Genomic DNA, 21,552 nt, shown 5'->3' with positions numbered 1-21,552 from the left:
AAGGCGCACTAAGCCTCTTAGTATCTGGATTAACTTTTCCATTGCAAGAAATCAGAATTATAAATTAATCTCACAGGACACCTCCGTGTTAGGGTACTTTTATTTACATTGCACAAGTTTGTAATTTAGAGAGAATGTTAAGTTTACACAAGGTACAACAAAGGCCTGACAACAGTTCAGTGGTCATACTGAATCATCAGAGTGAGCCTAGCTGCCCTGTACCTATGATTAATGGACCAATGATTTATCCACAAAATAACAGGCTAATGTAACAGAACTCCTGTCTAAATGGTAGAATGTCATGAAGTATTCTATTGGCTTAGACTTCTGCACTGAATAAGGAACCCAACTTTGTGCTCAAATCACAAACCAATAATCTCCGAGACGTCTCAGGCCGTGTCTTCAGAATCCTTAAGGGGGAGGGTGTGCAGCCAGAAGTCGTGGTGCACGTTGGCACCAATGACATAGGTAGGAAGAAGGGTGGAGAGGTCATTCAGGAGCTCAGGGAGTTAGGCTGGAAGCTAAAAGCTAGGACGGACAGAGTCGTCATCTCTGGGTTGTTGCCGGTGCCACGTGACAGTGAGGCAAGGAATAGGGAGAGAGTGCAGTTGAACACGTGGCTGCAAGGATGGTGTAGGAGGGAGGGCTTCAGGTATTTGGACAATTGGACTGCATTCTGGGGAAGGTGGGACCTGTACAAGCAGGACGGGTTGCACCTGAACCAGAAGGGCACCAATATCCTGGGAGGTAGGTTTGCTAGCACTCTTCGGGGGGTTTTAAACTAATTTGGCAGGGGGGGTGGGATCCGGACTTGTAGTCCAGCAAGTAGGTTAGCTGTTTGTCAGGACGTCCAAGAATGTAGGGAGGCTGTGGAGAAGGTAGCACTGACAGGGAATACTTGCGGACACAGAGATGGGTTCAAGTGTGTATACTTCAACGCAAGGAGTATCAGAAATAAGGTGGGTGAACTTTAGGCGTGGATCGGTACCTGGGACTATGATGTTGTGGCTATAACGGAAACGTGGATAGAAGAGGGACAGGAATGGTTGTTGGAGGTTCCAGACTACAGATGTTTCAGTAAGATTAGGGAGGGTGGTAAAAAAGGAGGGGGGGTGGCGTTGCCAATTAGAAATGGTATAATGGCTGCAGAAAGGCAGTTCGAGGGGGATCTGCCTTTGGAGGTAGTATGGGCTGAAGTCAGAAATAGGAAAGGAGCAGTCACCTTGTTGGGTGTTTACTATAGGCCCCCCAGTAGCAGCAGAGATGTGGTGAAACAGATTGGGAAACAGATTTTGGAAAGGTGCAGAAGCCACAGGGTAGTAGTCATGGGCGATTTCAACTTCCCAAATATTGATTGGAAGCTCTTTAGATCAAGTAGATTGGATGGGGCGGTGTTTGTGCAGTGTGTGCAGGAAGCTTTTCTAACTCAGTATGTAGATTGTCCGACCAGAGGGGAGGCCATATTGGATTTGGTATTGGTAATGAACCGGGACATGTGATGGGCTTGTTAGTGGGTGAACATTTTGGTAATGGTGACCACAATTCTGTGACTTTCACCTTGGTTATGGAGAGAGATAGGTGCGTGCAACAGGTAGGTTTTACAATTGGGGGAAGGATAAATACAATGCTGTAAGACAGGATCTGAGGAGCATAAGTTGGGAGCATAGGCTGTCAGGGAAGGATTAGATTAGATTAGATTACAGTGTGGAAACAGGCCCTTCGGCCCAACAAGTCCACACCGCCCCACCGAAGCGCAACCCATATCGTGGAAATGTGGAACTTTTTCAAGGAACAGATTCGACGTGTCCTTGATATGTAAGTACCTGTCAGGCAGGATAGAGATGGTCGTGTGAGGGAACCTTGGTTGGCGAGGGAGGTTGAATGTCTAGTAAAGAGGAAGAAGGAGGCTTACATAAGGTTGAGGAAACAAGGTTCAGACCGAGCGTTGGAGGGATACAGGATAGCCAGAAGGGAGCTGAAGAAAGGGATTAGGAGAGCTAAGAGAGGGCATGAAAAATCTTTGGCAGGTAGGATCAAGGATAACCCCAAGGCATTTTATGTGTATGTGAGAAACATGAGAATGACGAGAACGAGGGTAGGTCTGATCAAGGACAGTAGTGGGAGACTGTGTATTGAGTCGGAAGAGATAGGAGAGGTCTTGAATGAGTACTTTTCTTCAGTATTTACAAATGAGAGGGACCGTATTGTTGAAGAGGAGAGTGTGAAATGGACTGGTAAGCTAGAAGAGATACTTGTTAGGAAGGAATATGTGTTGGACATTTTGAACGACTTGAGGATAGACAAGTCCCCCGGGCCTGACGGGATATATCCTAGGATTTTGTGGGAAGCAAGAGAGGAAATTGCAGAGCCGTTGGCAATGATCTTTTTGTCTTCACTGTCAACGGGGGTGGTAACAGGGGACTGGAGAATGGCGAATGTTGTGCCCCTGTTCAAAAAAGGGAATAGGGATAACCCTGGGAATTACAGGCCAGTTAGTCTTACTTCGGTGGTAGGCAAAGTAATGGAAAGGGTACTGAGGGATAGGATTTATGAGTATCTGGAAAGACACTGCTTAATTAGGGACAGCCAGCACGGATTTGTGAAGGGTAGGTCTTGCCTTACAAGTCTTATTGAATTCTTTGAGGAGGTGACCAAGCATGTGGATGAGGGTAGAGCAGTGGATGTAGTGTACATAGATTTTAGTAAGGCATTTGATAAAGTTCCCCATGGTAGGCTTATGCGGAAAGTCAAGAGGCATGGGATAGAGGGAAATTTGGCCAGTTGGATAGAAAACTGGCTAATCGGTTGAAGTCAGAGAGTGGTGGTAGATGGTAAATATTCAGCCCAGTTACAAGTGGAGTTCCGCAGGGATCAGTTCTGGGTCCTCTGCTGTTTGTAATTTTTATTAATGACTTGGAAGAGGGATTCGAAGGGTGGGTCAGTAAATTTGCAGATGATACGAAGATTGGTGGAGTTGTGGATAGTGAGGAGGGCTGTTATCGGCTGCAAAGGGACTTAGATATGATGCAGAGCTGGGCTGAGGAGTGACAGGTGGAATTCAACCCTGCAAGTGTGAGGTTGTCCATTTTGGAAGGACAAATAAGAATGCGGAATACAGGGTTAATGGTAGGGTTCTTAGTAAGGTGGAGGAGCAGAGGGATCTTGGGGTCTATGTTCATAGATCTTTGGAAGTTGCCACTCAGGTGGATAGAACTTGTAAGAAGGCCTATAGTGTATTGGCGTTCATTAGCAGAGGGATTGAATTCAAGAGTCGTGAAGTGATGTTGCAGCTGTACAGGACCTTGGTTAGGCCACATTTGGAGTACTGTGTGCAGTTCGGGTCGCCTCACTTTAGGAAAGATGTGGAAGCTTTGGAGAGGGTGAAGAGAAGATTTACCAGGATGTTGCCTGGAATGGTTAATAGGTTGTACGAGGATAGGTTGAGAGTGCTAGGCGTTTTCTCATTGGAACGACGAAGGATGAGGGGTGACTTGATAGAGGTTTATAAGATGATCAGAGGAATAGATAGAGTAGACAGTCAGAAACATTTCCCGGGTACAATAGTGTTACAAGGGGACATAAATTTAAGGTGAAGGGTGGAAGGTATAGGTGGGATGTCAGGGGTAGGTTCTTTACCCAGAGTGGTGGGGGCATGGAATGCGCTGCCTGTGGGAGTGGCAGCGTCAGAATCATTGGCGACCTTTAAGCAGCAATTGGATAGGTACATGGATGGGTGCTTAAGCTAGGACAAATGTTCGGCACAATATCGTGGGCCGAAGGGCCTGTTCTGTGCCATATTGTTCTATGTTCTATAATCTGACTGAAGTGAGAATCATAGAATCCTTGCTTGCTGTTCTTAACTGTCGGGGGGGGTGGGGTTGGAGGGAAAAACTTAAAATATTCTGAAATTCATAAGATTAAGTTCCAGACCATCAAATTCCAATTTTAAAATTCTTATTCTTGTTTTAAAATCTCTATGACTTTACCTGTCCTCTAGCCTTGTGCCCAGCTTCTCATCTGCTTCCCTGGTTCTGGCTATTTGTACACTTGCAATTTAATCTCCCCACCACTAGCTTCAGGTGACTGGCTCAAAGCACAATTTTTCTTCACAAACCTCTGTCACCCTAACTTTCATTTTAAGTTATTGCTTAAGACCTATGGTGTAATCCAAGCATTTTTCTCACCTGTCTAATATTTATGTTTGGTGACACATTTTATTTGATAGAATTCCTGTGAAGCAGTTTGCTGCATTGTAATGAGAAAAATTTAACAAAATGATCCATTTGACTGGCTTGAAACCATTTTAATGCTGATCAGTAATTTACAGGAATTTTATTGCAGTTTACCAGCGCCTAGCATGAAGTCAGATTGGAGCACCATTGAAGGAATTTAAGAAAACTCTCAATAATGGAAATATGTTTCTAGCTTTAAAATGTGAAATGGAAACACTGTCACTGGAGGTAGTTATTGTTTTGGCTGATTCATCGGAAATATTTAAACATTGTACATGTTCTTGATAGTGCAACTTTCCCACTCCACCAGCTCATTGCGATGGAACCATAGGCTAATTTCCTTCTTTGCCACTTCAACCGAGTCACTGGCGTGGATGGCATTTCTGTGAGGAAGGACAGCAGAATCAGATTATTGCAAAGTAGTGTGTTGAGTCTTAGTAGCTGAAGTTATGCAAAGTTAGAAGACACATTGGAGAGATAAGAGTCATACAGCATGGAAATGGATCCTCTGGTCCAAGTAGTCCATGATGACCATACCCTTCCAAACATTTCTTATTCATGTGCTTATGCATCTTTTAAACATTGTAAATGTACCCCACATCCACCACTTCCTCGAAGTTCAATCACACACATGAACCACCCTATGTGTATAAAAATAATCTTTCTCCTCTCACCTTAAAAACATGCCCTGAGTTTTAAAATCTCCCATAAGACACTGGAGCAGAAATTAGGCCATTTGGCCCATTGAGTCTGCTCTGGCATTCCATCATGGTTGATAAGTTTCTCAACCTCATTCTCCTGCTTTCTCCCCATAACCTTTGATCCCCATGACAATCAAGAACCTATTTCAATCTTAAACATAATCAACAACTTGGCCTTTACAGCCTTCTGTGGCAATGAATTCCATAGATCCACCATTCTCTGGCTGAAGAAGTTTCTCCTCATCTCTCTGTTCCAAAGGGTCTTCCATTAGGCTAAGGCTGTGCCCTTAGGTCTTAGTCTCTCTTGCTAATGGAAACATTTTCCCAATGTCTGCTGTATTCAGGCCTTTCAGTATTCTGTAAGTTTCAACTATATCCCCCCTCATCCTTCTAAACTCCATCAAGCATAGACACAGTCCTCAAACATTCCTCATATTAAGCCTAACATTCTTGTGAACTTCCTCTGGACCCATTCCAGGGCCAATACATCCTTCCTGAGGTGTGGGGCCCAAATTTCCTCTCACTATTCCCAATGTGGTATGACTAGAGTGGCAGAGCTACATCCCTGCACTTAACTACTGACTCAACCTGCAAGTTAAGAGAATCCTGCGACTTAAATCCCTTTATACTTGAGATTTCTGAATTTTCTCTCTATTTAGAAAATAGTCTCTGCCTCTATTCTTCCTACCAAAGTCCATGACCTCACACTTTGCCACATTATTATCCCATCTGCCAGTCTGCCCACTCATAACTTTTCTAAATCCAACTGCAGCCTCCTCAATACTACCTGTCCTTCCACCTAACTTTGTATGACCTTCAAACTTAGCCAGAATGCCTTGAGTTCCTTCATCTCAATCATTAATGCATAAAGTTAAAAGTTGTCCCAACACTGACCCTTGCGAAACACCATTGACTGAAAAGGATCCTTTTATCTCCACTTTCTGCCAGAAAGCCAATCTTCTATCCATACTAGTACCTTGTCTCGAACATTGTGGGGTCTTATCTTACTCAGCAGCCTCCTGTGCAGCATCTTTTCAAAGGCCTTCTGAAAGTCTAGGTAAGTAACATCCATTGGCTCTCCTTGGTCTAACCTGCTTGTTACCTCCTCGCAGATTTGTCAGGTATGACTCCCTTGATTAAACCATGCTGACTTTGCCCTATTTTACCATGCATTTCCAAGTATTCAGAAATCTCATCCTTCACAATGGATTCCAAAATCTTACAGGCAGCTAAGGTCAGGCTAATTGGCCTGTAATTTCCTGCCTTGCTTCACTCCCTTAAACAGGGAGGTTACTTTAGCAATTTTCCAGTCCTCGGAGGCCTTCCCTGACTCCAGTGATTCCTGAAAGATACCACTAATGCCTCAATTATCTCTTCAGCTATCTCCTTCAGAACCCATGGGTGTAGTCCATCTGGTCTAGGTGATTTATCCACTTTCAAACCTTTGTTTTTCTTGCACCTTCTCTGTGTTGCTGACAGCCACATTCACCTCTGGCCCCAACTCCAGAATGTTTGGGATATTACTCAGGTCTTCCACCATGAATACTAATGCAAAGTTCCTCTGCCATTTCTTTGTTCCCCATTACTACTCCAGCAGCCGAATGTCCCCTTTTGCCTTCTACATTGCAAAAATTTCTTTAGCTATCATCTTTTATCTTACAGCCCAATGTAATTTTCTCCCTCCCTTTTTTTTTTAGTTGTCCTCTGTTGGTCATTGTAGGCTTCTCACTGCCCTTCACTACATTATGTGCTTTCTCTTTTGCACTGTCCCTGACTTCCCTGGTCAGCTATGGTTGCCTCATGCTCCCTTTAATATGCTTTTTCCTGGGAATGCATTTTTGCTGCCTCCAAGATTACTCCCAGAAACTCCTGCTGTTGCTGTTCCTGTTCCACTATCTTTCCTGCTACGCTCCTCACCCAGTCACTTTTGGTCAGCTCCTCCCTCATGCCTCTGCAGTTGCTTTTATTCAACTGTAATACTGTTACATCTGATTCCAATTTCTCCCTCTCAAATTCACCCTTTATAGAGATTTATAAAATCATGATAAAGTCACCTTTCTACCTCTGCTCCAGTGAAAAAAAGTCCCAGCATCTCCTTATAACTCAAACCCTGTATTTCCAGAATCATCCTGGTAAATCTCTTCTGAACCCTTTCCAGGTCTATTAATATCCTTGCTACTCCAGAGGACACCTCACCAACATCATGTAAACTTAATGTTATGTCCCAACTCTGTTACTCAAGATCTGAGCAATGAAGGTAAGTGTGCTGAATGCCCTTCTTAAACGCCCTATCTAAATGCGATGTAAACTTCAAAGAGTTATTCCCTGTACCCCTCGGTGTCTCTGTTCTATAACACTACACAAAAGTCCTACTTTTAATTGTTCAAGTCTGGTCTTTGTTTGTTTTACCAAAATGCAATACCTCACATTTATCCAAATTAAATCTCATCTGTTTTATATGCCATTGACCTAATTGATCAAGATTTCTCTGTAATCTTCGATAACCTTCTTCACTGTCTATTATACCACCAATCATCCACAAACTTACTAACCATATTCTTATCTAATTCATTTATATAAAATTACAAACAAAAGTGCATCTGTGATCGCTGGTCACAGGCCTCCAGTTTTTTGATTTTGTTCTAATGTTGCTGATACTTAGTACTGAATAGTCGAGGAGCTTCACTTTAAAGGCAAGCCATAGAGTACAATTAATATTGTGTTTCTCAGGAAATGGAGGAGTTCGAGATTGCATCATACTCCCAGTGGAAATTCAGTCATCTGCCATCCACCAGCTATGACTTCCAACCAGAGACCCAAGACCTAGTTTTTATTAAAGGAGATTATAGGATTGGAAACTCAGATCAGGGACAATTGAGGTGTACAAGTAGCCTTATTCAACCAAAATATTTTTAGAAGAGCACAGGAATTATTGTGATGTGAATCTGATAAAGCCCTTTGACCCAATGGGCTGCATTTTGGAATTATGGCCTTTATTGCTAGGAGCTTGGAGTTTTAAAATATAGGGAAGTCTTGTTACAACTGTCAAGCTGTTAGTCAATCAGCATCTTGAGTATTGTGTACAGTTCTGGTCCCAATTTCCATTAATGGGAAAGCTCAAATTTGGGGACAGTTTAAAATAAGACCTCTCATTTAAACTGAAAACAAAAAAATGCTGGAAATCGCAGCATTTGAAGAGTAAGAGTAATCCAGACTCTATGTTAGCTTGCTGTCTTTCCACGGATGTTACCTGACCCACTGATTTCCATGACACATTTTTCGTAAGATCCCAGCATCTACAGTAATTTGCTCCTACCACACATTTAAAACTGAAAAGCAAATTAATTTCTTCGAAGAGTAGTGAATATCTAGAATTCTATACCTCAAGGAATTGTGGAAGTTAGATCACAAAGCATTTAAAGAGGAGGGAGACAGACTTTTGAAATATTAGGAGCTGGCATAAGAGGCATTGAGAGAGATCAGCTATGATTACAGAGAAATATGGGGTAGGATTGAGGGGTTGAATGGCCTGCTTATGTTCTTGTGCATTAGTTTTAATCTTTCAGAATTATAGATTCCAGAAAGGCCCTATATAATAGACATAGTCCTGCTGTTCAGCAAAGGAAACAGAAACAGGACAGTTAAATCAGATGTTGATTGTAGAAAAAATGCTGGAGTTTATTAATAACATTACAATATGTTTGCAAAATCACAATATGATTAGAAACAACAGTTAATGGAACGGTTACATTTGACAAATATATTAAGAATTGTTTGGGGTTGTTATTGAAGACACAATGGAGGATTTAGTATCCTTAGATGGTTTTTTTGGAAGGCATTTAATAAAGTGCCGCACAACAAGTATTACACAAGATAAGGGTTCATGGGAGTGACATGGACAGAATTAGTATGCCAAGGAAATGTGAGTAATGGTAAATGGATCATTTTTTAGGATATTATGCTGTAACTATTTTTATCAGTACATTTGATACCGGGGGCTCTTGTTATGCAATAATATCTTTATACCAGGAAGTCTGGGCTCAAGTCTCACCTGATCAGGAGGTGTGTGATAACATCTCTGAACAGATTGATTAGAAAATAGATTTTTTCCCCCCACAATTGACATCACTCATTAAGATGAGGGGATAGAGTAAAATGTATCCAAGTTTTCTGAAGATATAAAGAAAGGATATGAAGTGAGCTGGGAGGAGGATATAAGGTGGTTGCAAAGGGAATACAGACTGGTTAACTGATTAGGTAGATGGTTGAAAATGGAAGTTCATTTGGGGAAAGTATTAAATTATGCACTTGGGCACGATTAATGGAGAAAGCTGGAAATCGTTTATCCTTGTAACCAATAAATGGTTGAATCGGTGTCCTTGTAAATGAACCACAGAAAATTAACAAGCAGGCAGAGCAAGGAGTTAAGGTGGCAAAAGGTTCACTGATATTTTATTGCAGGAACAAGGAAAAGGAACTCTCCAATTTCATACAGCTAGAGTAATTTTGGTCTCCCTGCCATAACATACAAGACTATTGTAAGAGGGATGAACATGAGCAGATTATCCTGAAGAGTGATTGAGCTGAATGAATCTGTAATCTCTGGCATTTAGAAGGACAAGAAAATGACGCTTTTAAAAGACAAATAAAACATCTGTCAAGTTTTATTAAAGAGGAAGTGAGTATTGGCAGTAAAGCTGGTATGTGACATTATTCTTTTTTGCCCTCGGAGAAGTTAGAGGAGAGCTGTTGCCTTGAATACAATTAAAGAGACTTCCTCCTCAGATTTATCTCAAAAATATTGCTCAAGTCACATGTATACCACAGTTTAAGGACAGCAAATTTCATTCTTTTACAAGAACATGAATGAAGCAGATGCAGTTTTATAATAGTTCAGAAGCTTATGATCACTGTTACTGATGTTCGTTTTGTTTCTTAAATCTGGAATAAAAAAATCAAACATCGCATTTGAAAAGGTGGGATATGAACTTCTGTTTTTGACTCAAGGTGAGATTTGATCCGATGTCCCCAGAACATTTGCTGGGGTTCTGGATTACTAGTCCAGTAGCAAACAGCATGCAACCCTACCTATAGACAGAATATAGCTGGGCTATTTTCCACTTTATACCATCAATATTTTTAAAAAAAATTGCTGGAAATACTCAGAAACTCTGGCAGCATATTGAAAATGTGGATGTTCATAATGTTATTTAGTTGTCCATTCCTTTCATCATTGGATGAGGCAGAACCACAGAGCTTCAATCCAATCTGCTGGTTGTGGATTGTTTCTTCTGTTCAGCATGCACATAATTCTGTAATCTGTATCTTCAGAAGCACACATTTATTAATATCTGGTGCAACACTTTCTACATTCCTCATTAAAATGAAGTCATCTGGATTGATAGTAATGATTAGAGTGAGAGATGAGGTTAAAGATCATAGTGGAATACAATTCTTCTGTGTTGAGAGAGGCTGCTTCCCCTGCTGTAAGGTCCAGAAATAGGGGTCGTGGTCTCAAAGCAGGGGTCAGTCATTTAGGACAGAGGGAAGGAGAATTTTCTCTGATTTTTTTTTGAAGAATTCTACACTCCAGAGAGATGTAGATTGTCAATTATATTCAAGATTAAGACTGTGTTTCCCTTAGTTTTTGGGAACTGAGTTGAATTAGAGAATTAACCATGATTACTCTGAATGATGGAGCAGTCTCAAAACTGCTACTATTTAGATACTGATCACAGTGAGCGTGAATAATTTCCTCTATTCAGCTATTTCTACCAAAACAGCTTTAAACAGATTTCAATACCAATTAGTTGGATAATGAAATCAGTGTTCTTACTACATGTCCCTAATAGGAGATTTGTGGTGAGTGGGGTTCGCTGATTTTGTGAACATGGGTAATCCAGCTAAGATCAAACTCTTACTTTCATCTCTGGCACACTAATTCAGTGAAAGATTTTTACAGTGAGTGGTTTTATCCAATCCGACCCTACCTGCTTATGTGTACACACAAGTCTCCTCTCACAGTTCCTGGTTGAGCCAAGGCAGGATCAGTATCACCCACCATCATACGGGATATACGCACTACATCACAACCTTCCCAAACCTGCAAGACAAGAGCATTATTAACTGCAGACAACAAGGCAGGAGGTTCAAGCTTCATTTACCATTTGGATGCACAGCTGATATGATGCTTCAACACTAAGGAACAGAAAAAGTGCAAGAGGTTTAGTAAAAGATGGAGAAATGGGCAAGATTTACTGTGCCACTTTCCTCCACATAGCAACAAACAAGAGTCCTCATATATCCAGTCAGAGAAGGTAGTTGAGGGGTTAGTTGGTTGGGGGAAGAACAGAGAGAGAGGGAGAGAGATAACAACGTACATGGTGGCATATCCATCACCTTTGCTGCCAAAGTTGAGAGAGGTGATAGAGATGCCACCGTGTACATTATCATCTCTCTCTCTCTCTCTCTCATATATTGTCCTTCTGCATTAGAATCTCAGATTCAGAAGTTAACTCCTTCAATAAAAGTAAACAATGCTGCATTACTGTTTCTTGCCATTTCTTACCATAAGAATGATGGGTCCCGAACTCATGTATTGAATCAATGCAGAATAAAAAGGCTTCTCCTGCAGATCATGATAATGCTTCAAAAGCACATCTCGAGAGGGCTGAAACAAAGTAATTGAATGTGTTAGTCAAACACACTAAGTCTACAGCAGCCCTGAACATGCATCTTCTAACTTGATATTTTACTTTTCCAGTGACTGAGTCTGTAGACCTACCAGAACAGCAAAACGCCACATACACGCACAAATAAAGTGGCACCGGAATGAGGGGCTCAACCAGGGCACAGAGTGCACCATGTAGCCAGAGGCTGGCATCTGGACTCAATGTTAAACCAAAAAAGATGATAAAAGATCCAACAACATAACCTGTAACAATATCAAAAATATTAGATGGCTGTAATCTCAGGGAAAGATTGCAATTTAATTCTTGCATGGGCTGTGGATATTTCTGGCAAGACCAGCTTTTATTGCTTGCTCATCCCTAATTTTCATTGAGAAAGTGATGCCATGTTAACATCTTGGACACTGTCATTCACATGGTATAGCCACATACTTTAGGAAAAGAGTTTCTCCCGGATTTTGCTCTGACAACAATGCATGAGTGTTGATATAGTTCCAATGTTTGGCTGTTATGTGGCCTGCAGGAGAATGAAACCAATGATCCTGCTACACTTGTCATCGAGGTTAGCGAGCTCCAATTATTTTAAGCACACAGTTACTTTGAATTTAAGTGCAACGCTGTAATTACCCTACAGAAAATACAGAATGAACAGATTTTAGCGCTTTATATGCAAAACCTTAATATTTCATTTTGTCCTCTACTCACCACGCCTCAGTGTGACACGTGTGACTAAAATGCACTGACAGATAATGTGATGTCTAGATTGTAATGAGGCTGCCAGCCAATGGTGGGGCGACACGGTAGCTCAGTGGTTAGCACTGTTGCCTCAGAGCACCAGGGACCTGGGTTCGATTCCAGGCTCCGGCAATTGTCTGTGTGGAGTTTACACATTCTCCCCCCACAATCCAAAAGATGCTAAATTGTCGGTAGTACTAGGTGCATTAGGCAGGGGTAAACATAGGGTCGGGGTGGGTTACTCTTCGGAGGGTCGGTGTGGACTTGTTGGACCAAAGGGCCTGTTTCCATACTGTAAGGAGTCTAATCTAAAATCCCTGTTTTGAGAGAGACAGGTCTGATACTTGGACTTGATTATCTTCATTTGGGAGAACACTGTCTCAAGATATGTGGAGTCAAAGAAAGCAAGCTTTCATTTTACACGCACAGGATGACAGAAGTGGGTATTTCCCCACTGTTTTGAGTCTCAAAAATTGGTGCCTCTTGATCTTTTGCAGATTAATAATCTTAATATCAACTCCACTGCTTTCTAAAGTCAAACATCTGATGGAATTTGGTAACCAATCCAATGTCAACTTAAACAAATGGATTTGAGACAAATATAATTTGTTCCATCACATCTAATTCCAGAAATTGAATCCGTCCAAATTTAAATGTGCATAGAAGTTCCCTGCACGGAACCATTTTTCTCTGACATTTTATCTAGACTTTGTGTCATTTACCACTGCACCAGAAAACATTATGGACTTTCCTCATGCAATGCAAATTAGGATCATAAACTCAATTTGAGAGAGAGCCCTTCAGCACTGCTTGTTTAAATCTTTACTTGAACACTTTCGTTCAAAGCATGCTGTCCAAAGGAAAACAATGTTTGAATTTACAGTGGATCAGTGTGTCGTTCCAAATTCCCCTTCTTACTCAGCAGTATAACTTGGTAACATTTCCAAGGCAAATGCTCTCATCTTCTATAGTTGTGAACAGAAATTCATTTTCTCATTCTATGTGGAAGGTGTACATTTTTAGTTTCTTTAGATGGTCCAGGTTTATCACTCATTATTATTACTTCACCTTGAGGTGTGTAACATCACACTGGTTATACTGCAATGGATCCCCGCATCTAGAACATCCAAAATGTTGCTGAGTGCTTTCAAGCTAAGAGGCACAGGAGATCACTTCTATGGTCGCAATTTTGTTTTCCCCCAGGACCCTTGGTTAGCTTGATATTAAATGTGGGACGTGGTTGCATTCCCCGTAATGTTTTTTGTCCTGAAAAGACCTATTAGACAAGCAATGAGGAAAGAAAAATGCAGATCTACAGCAAACAGGTGGAAGAGTGGGACTAGCCGAGCAGCTCTTGGACAGTGTCTACAAGAACACGAGCTGAAAAGTTTCCTATGTTTTCAATACCGTAAATATACTGGCTTCACACATCAGTTCCTAAGATACTTCTACTCACTTACTTATATTGCCATCACAAAAATGTAGTCTGTAATGATACCCCACTGGATCAAACTGAAACATGATGCAACAAGCTGGCAAAGCCTGTTAATAGCATTCATTCTCTCTAGCTGCATGACCCCCAGAAGCAAAAGTTACAGGGCAGCATGAGTGGAGATGCCCATGGTGAAAGAACGCAGGTATGTAGTAAAATTGACCGTCAGACCCTGATTGACAGTCAATAACGATCTATACATCAGAGACCATGGCTCTAGGTTAAAGTGTTCATGGGCTTTGGAAGGGGCTGTTGAATTAGTCTTGGCAAGTTCCTGCAGCACATTCTGTACATGCACACCCTACTGCCACTGTGCTTGTGGTACAGGCAATGAATATTTAAGTTGGAGGAGTATCCACAAGTGCACTGCTTTGTCCTGGATAGTGTTGAGCTTCTTGGGTGTTGAGTCTGCACTCACTGAAACAATTGAAGAGTATTTCATCACACTCCTGACTTTTGTGGGTGGTGGACAGGATTTGAGGACTCAGGACAGGAATTACTCGTTACAGAATTTCCAACCTCTAATCAACTCTTGCAGTCACGGTATTTAAATTGTTTACATTTTCCACGTTGTTGGGTAGATGTTGGTGTTGCAGTTGTACTAGAACTACTTGACTATGCCAGTTCTAGAGCACAGGTTTTCGGTATTATTGCTGGGATATCTTCAATGTCCATAAATTCAGCAGTATCCAGTGTTTTCAGCTGTTTCTTGATATCACATGGAGTGTCCACTTGGCACTTCTGGATCAATATGATTGCAAATTGCAAAGCAGATGTAATTGCATCAAAATGCTGGGCTCCACCATCAGTGAAGATGAGAATATCTACAGAGCCTTCTGCTGCAGTTAGTTTAATTGCCCACAAGATTACAGAGCATTGATATTATCCATTGGCATAAGACTATATTTGTATCCTTTAATACTGCTTCAGCTGTTTGGTTTACAAAGTAGTTCCATGTTATAGCTTCACCAGTTTAACAACTCATTTTTAAGAATGCCTGGTGCTGCTCCTACCTAGCAGGCCCTCTTGCACACTTCATTGAACTAGGGTTAACCTCTTGGCTTGATAATGATGGAGAGTGAAAGATGTTCTGGGCCATGAGGTTACAGGTGTTGTTGAATTGAATTCTGCTGACAGTGCATTGCCACACATGCCTAGTTGCTACATTTGTTCTGAATATATCTTATTTAATATAATGGTAACATAATACAAAATTATGCTCAGTGTGGTGACAAGAACTGGTCTTCATAAATGATTCCTACCTTATTATGGACAAATGCACCTATTACAGATCGATTTGAGAGATCATGGTGTCATAGGATGTTCCCTTTGCTTGTTCCCTCATCACCTGCGGCAGACCACGCCTGGCAGATATGTCCTTAAGAACTCCATCAGCTCAGTCAGAATTGGTGTGATTGAGGTATTCTTGATGGACAGTGAAGACTCCCACTCAATATATTTTTGCCCTTGCCAACTCCAACATGAAAGAATACTGATTCAATAGCCAAGAAACAGTGATAGATGATAACCAGCAGAAAACTTAAGGGTCAGAGTCTGACCTGACACCACGGGACATAATGGTGCTGGGAGTCTATGCTGAGGACCTCATGACAACTCCAACCTAACTGTACACAATCATGCCACCAACTCTGGCAGACTTAATCTATTAGTCAGCCCTTATTGTACCTGCACAAGTTTTAGCCCCATAAGCTGGAATCCCCTCTTCTCAAACCGTTGGATGATTTCTCCAACAAGCCGCCTTTGGACTCCATCAGGTTTCACAGCCACCAGTGTTTGCTCATGAATCTCAATCCCTGTAAGAAGAGGAAAAAGATTAGAAATTGGTATGATTAGATTAGATTCCCTACAGTGTGGAAACAGGCCCTTCGGCCCAACCAGTCCACACCGACCCTCCGAAGAGAGACCCACCCAGACCCATTTCCCTCTGACTAATGCACCTAACACTACAGGCAATTTAGCATGGCCAATTCACCTGACCTGACATCTTTGGACTGTGGGAGGAAACCGGAGCACCCGGAGAAAACCCACGCAGACACGGGGAGAATATGCAAACTCCACACAGACAGTCACCCGAGGCTGGAATCAAACCTGGGACACCTGGTGCTGTGAGGCAGCAATGCTAACTACTGAGCCACCATGCCACATTTATATCTAAGCCAAGTGCACTCCATTCCACCTTCCCTTTCCTCCCTATCCACCTCCCCATAATCCCCTTCACCTCTTTCCATCGTTCCCCACACCACCTTCCTCCTTTTTCTCCACCAACCCCAATTCCCTCAACCACCTTCTCCTCCCTCCCCTCAAAAACACACACATTCTTAGGAGGGATGTATCGGTCAGTGAGAAGCTTGTTACTTAAAAGTTTGGGTTCTTTCATTATTATATTTAAAAAGATCTCATTGGAATTTCTTTTGAGTGTTAAAAGATCATGAAACCAAAGCAGCCGTGATAACAGAATGTCAGAAGAGTCTCATAGGCCTGAATCACTGCTTGTATATTTATAGGCAACACACATTCTTTAATAACAGCTTAAACAGGGAATGCCAATGAATAAATATGGCTACTTTCAGTATGATGTATTTTAAAACAGCTGTATACATAGTAAAGTCACAAAAGAAACAACATTGATGAGGCTGGTCAGTGCACTTTATTGCTCAAAATCTCAGGTACAAAGCCTTTCAAGAAGTAGAAAGGTCCATTGTAAAGAGTATTACAGTGCTTTACAGAATTCCATCAGAACATATATACCACTAATACTGAACTCGCCCATTGGAAAGCACTGACTAGTACAGATGCTCTTATGACAACACTGCTTACATCGCAGGCACTAATTTGATTTGAAGATCTCTTACCATGTATAAAATGCACTTTTACATGCAGATGCTTAAACATCTATCAGCAGTAAGGGGTTAAAAAACTTGCAACTTTTCAAATTTACACTAACATTTGGAGGGGTTCAATTGCAAGAACAAAATATATTATCCATTCAAGCAACCATGAAACAGTGGCTTCCTTCACAACTACATCTGTATTTGTCTATTTATAAATCTGTCACAAGCCAGTAAGCTAGATTAAGTGCTGTTCAAATAAAGCAAGCAATTTATGCCGAGCCTCAATATGAATTGCTTGTACTGAAGGGCAATAGGTGTTATTTATTTAACAGATCAGATACAAAGTCAGCTCTGAATTTGAGTAGATTAGATAACTGATTTAAATTGCTAACAACAGCATTTAAAAAAGGTGTCTCTATCTCTGATCCAGAGACCTGCTCTAGAGATGTGTAATAATATCCCTAAACAGGTCAATTTAAAAAAGCCTTTAAAAAATAAATTTTCCAAATGCAGGCTTCACTGACATGACCAGCATTTATTGCCCGCCTCTAGGTGACCTTGAAAAGATGGTGGTGGCTTTCTTGAACCACTGCAGTCTGTATAGTGAAGGTGATCTCACAAAGTTATCAGGCTAAGTTCCAGGATTTTGAACACATGATCGCTAAGAGAGGAGGACAGTGTGCAACTTGGCACAGCAGTGTTTCATGCACCTGCTGTCCTTGCCCTTAGGTGACACAGAATGGATTTGGAAGGCTCTGCAAAAGTTTTTGTTCTAAAAGAGTGGTGTTTATGTTAGAGATTCATGTTGCCCTTTAGGCTATTCCTCCATGAAGATTGTGACAAATCTGGTTGTGGGATCACACACTTGCCTACCTCTGATAACCATTGACTTCCACGTAGCTCATAAGACTCGTCTGAAAGTCGAGATGTTGGAGCTACAGGCAGAACTCATCCATGCAAATAATGATAATAATACCAATGATATTATTTAGCCGTGGTGTTTACTGCATTGTAAAATGGGCTGGAAACCTGACTTGAAAGGAAGTAAACCATAAAAGGCCAGATGAAGGGTGACTTGAGCTCGGCTTTTGTTTGTACACACATCAATTCTAATCAATCGATTGGAATAGACAAATCACAATCAGAAGCTACCATTATATCGAACAGACTCTCCCAACCAGATCTAATGGAGTAGTTTTAGGTTGACAGTAATATTCTACAGCATTCAGACATGAACAGTTACAGTAATATCAACACTACACCAAGTTTAATTCATTTCAAAGAATGATAACATGGTGGGTCTCTTACTGAAAAGTAAAATTGACAATCTGGAAAGATTAGTTCAAACCCCACTACGACAATTTGAATTCAAAATACAATTGAATTAAATTAGTAATATTGTCTACGAAGCTACTTTTTATTTTTACAGGTCCTGTTCTTCAGGGAAGGAAACCTACTCTATTTGCCCAATTCTGGTCAATTACAAATGCCTCAGATAGCCTAACAAACCACTCAGCTGGAAGTTTACACTGCCTTCGCCATAAATGTGTATGAAGTGCTGACCTCATCAGCCACGTGCACATCCAATGAATGAACAAAAATTGAGAGAGAAGAAGAAGGGGCTATCATGATTCAATAGCTCAGTCTGTCAAGAGATTTTATTACACACCTTTGGAGCAGGTGGGACTTGAATCCAAGGCTCATGTCCCTACCTCCGAAGCAGAAGGCCCAGGTTCAAGTCTCACCTGCTCCAAAAGGTGTTTATTAACATCACTTGAACAGACTGACGAGAAAATATTTTTAGATTAATTTTGTTGACAGTTGTACATCATACGGTTAACTTGATGTAATTAACTTTGGCACCTTAATTTTTCATCCATGCTACTGAAGCTTATCAAATGTTGCAACTTCATTAAAACAATTCTCCTGATTAGTTAAACAAAAGAATTGTGTGTACTGGAGATCGGAAACATAAATTGCTGGAGAAACTCAGCAGGTCTGGCAGCATTAGTGGAGAGAAACAGTATCAACGTTTTGAGCCACGTGACTCTTTATCCGTTATCCAACAGTTTTCGCCCCTTGATTATTTGTACTCAAGTCTGGCTGTGTAGGGACATTATCGAGCGGTGGAGACCAACAGTACGTATCACCATTTCCCTCAAGGTAACCAGGTGTAGCAAGTTACAAATTAAACCAGGCTGGAGGTGCCACAATTCTTTGCAATGCAGCTAAAAGAACAGTTAGTTTAGACAGTAACAAACGAAAGCATTTGATATCCTGTCGATAAATAAGATACTTTTTAGAAAATATTTGTTTCAATGCCAAGGGTTCACAATAATGAATCAGTTGTGTAAGCACGCAAATTTGAAATCTATTTAATTATATTTACTTGAATGAAGTTAAACTTTAATTGAAATAAATTCTGAAACGAAATCAAATCTGTTTGAACAGAAGGACGTGTTGCCATTAGGTTCAAGACAAATTACTGTAGTCACAGTCATGATACTGTTAGAACTCGTGAGCAATTTGCCCAAAAGAACGCAGCCACTCTGTGGACTGCTCTCCCATCAACCAGGAATTTTCAACTACAAATCAACTTAAAGACTTATTTTTTATCATCCCTAATGAACTAATTTCAATCACTCAACCCAAGGTCACACGAAAAGAAATAACTTTATGCAGGAATCATATTCTCGGACGTGCCTCGCTAGGAAACTCAAAAATCATCTCACCCGCGTCCTGCTGAGCTCAGAATAAATAAATAAACCCAGTAACTAACTGACTGACATACTTAGGAACTGGCACAGAAACAGATGCAAAATAACATTAAAATATTCTTATTGTCACAGCAACCTCCATACCAGTTGCACGAATATGAATCAACTTACCAACAATAATTTGGCCTCGACATTACAACGAGCGGTTACGGAGCCATAAGGTCTTTGTTTCCAAACTCGCGGCGGAAAGTTTGGCGCAAGGGCCCGGTACCTACCCGCTGAGTAGAAACGGATTCCAACGGCGGCCCAGGCCAGCCTGGGGGTCTCTGCAAGCGGAGGAAAGCCGCGAACTATCCCCCCTTTTAGCCACCGCCTCAGTCCCCGCAGCAACATCACTCCGGGAGCCGGGAGCCGCTTCCTCCGCCTCAGTCCCACAGCCCGGACGCGGAACTCGGCATCTGTCTGTAACACACCCCTCCACCAATCCCAGCCCAGCAGAACAGCACCAATTAAAGCCCAGCATCAGTTCCCTCCACCAATAGCGTTCTGAATCTTCTGCACCTTAAACTATTTCCTAAACTTGTCCTCATGAGATGGGACAAGCACTGCTCGGCTACAGGAAGGTTCAATGCTGTCAGGGGTAATATTGCAATATGGGACCATGTTTTAGATAAAAGTATTTTCTTCTCAGAAGCAAGACGCAATTAAAAGAGCACAACATTCTTCCTATAATTTGATCGTTGTACTTCCCTTACCCACCAAACCAGTTTATGTATTCACTCTCTCTTGCTTAGTTATCGAACTTTGAAGTGAACAATTTGGCCTCCATGCAGGAGATGGAAGAGCACAGCAAGCCTGGCAGCATCAGGAAGTAGACAAGTCAACGTTTCCAGGGTAACCCTTCTTCAGGACTAGGTGTAAGGAGAGCTGCAGCTAAAAGGGGAAGGGATGGTGAGGTAGGATAGGTGAGCACAGGTAGAGGGTTCGATCAGAGGAATGGGGAAGGGGGGCGGCGGTGTGGAAAACGTTTGGGGATGAGATGGAAGTTATGAAATTGGAGAACTGTACTTTGAGTCCTCTGGGCTGTAGGCTGCCCAGGTGGAAGATGAGGTGTAGTTCCTCCAAATTGCTGTTTGAATTGTTGCTGCAATGGAGGAGGCTGAGGATGGTCATGTCAGAAAAGAGTGGAAAGGGGAAATTTAAATGGATGGTGACTGGGAGGTCTGGTTATCCCCTGCGGGCATGGCTTGGTGAACCTTTCCCAAAGTTAGGTTCGGTCTCCCCGCTGTAGAGAAGACCACATTGGGAGCACCAGACACAGTAAATGACGGAGGAGAGACAGGTGTTGGGGCTCTGGATGGAGTATGGGGGGGGGGGGGGGGGGGGTTGCTGGCAGGTTTTGCATCTTCTACAATTGCAGGAGGAAGGTATCTGGGGGTTCAGGGGTGTTGATCAGGAGAGTGGCATAAATCAAAGATTGGTAAAGGGAATGGTTCCTGCATCTCAGCCAGGCCTGGATGGGCTAACTGGACTTCCCAGTCACCACCCATTTTAATTCCCATTCCCACTCCCTTTCTGACATGACCATCCTCTGCCTCTTCCATTTCCACAGCAATTCAGACAGCAAATTGGAAGTACACCACATCATCTTGCCTGGACCGCATACAACCCAGAGAACTCAACTTGAGTTTTCCCAATTTCATAACCTCCTTTCTCATTCCCAGACTTTTTCCACTCATCTCCATTCCTCCGATTAAACCTCCCTTCCAGACACCAACCAGATTCAATCCCCATCAACCAATCAGATTGTACCCTCTGTGCCCACCTCTCTCAACCTCACCCCACTGCACCACTCCCTATCCCCCCACCCCCTTTATCTGCAGCTCCCCATACACCCATCCCCAGTCCTGAAGGGTTACACCCAAAACGTTGACTTCACCTCCTGATGCTACCTGGCTTGCTATGTTCTTCCAGCCTCCTGTTTGTCCACCTTAGATTCCAGCACCTGCAGGTTTTTGTTTTCTCTTCCATATGTTGACGACAATGACTGCACTTCAAAAGTAATTTATTGGGGAATGCTTTAAGATGCAAGTTACTTGACAGGAACAGCAATACAAATCCTCCACATTGGAAT

General features: G+C 41.9%; 1 protein-coding gene across 2 annotated transcripts; it reads right to left on the bottom strand.

Annotated features, from left to right (window-relative positions):
• Positions 1-86: 86 nt before the first annotated feature.
• Positions 87-19,848, bottom strand: LOC122560642 (nucleoside diphosphate kinase A-like). 2 transcript variants are annotated; one of them, XM_043711502.2, is made up of 5 exons: positions 19,694-19,848; positions 15,536-15,663; positions 11,502-11,603; positions 10,924-11,036; positions 87-4,615 (listed from the first exon to the last, which is right to left on the bottom strand). In XM_043711502.2, exons 1-5 carry the CDS (start codon positions 19,809-19,811, stop codon positions 4,495-4,497), a joined length of 582 nt encoding a protein of 193 aa, XP_043567437.2. In that variant the 5' UTR covers positions 19,812-19,848; the 3' UTR covers positions 87-4,494. The 2 variants fall into 2 exon arrangements, with proteins under 2 accessions (XP_043567437.2, XP_043567438.2); XM_043711503.2 differs by lacking the exon at positions 87-4,615 and adding an exon at positions 4,623-10,258.
• Positions 19,849-21,552: the final 1,704 nt, after the last annotated feature.

This window comes from Chiloscyllium plagiosum, unplaced genomic scaffold (assembly GCF_037043375.1).
Source record: "Chiloscyllium plagiosum isolate Xiang-an unplaced genomic scaffold, Cpla_swu_hap1 HiC_scaffold_20, whole genome shotgun sequence".
NCBI classification, from domain to species: domain Eukaryota; kingdom Metazoa; phylum Chordata; class Chondrichthyes; order Orectolobiformes; family Hemiscylliidae; genus Chiloscyllium; species Chiloscyllium plagiosum.
The sequence above is the reverse complement of the archived record's forward strand: the minus strand, read 5'-3'. Positions and strand labels throughout refer to the sequence as shown.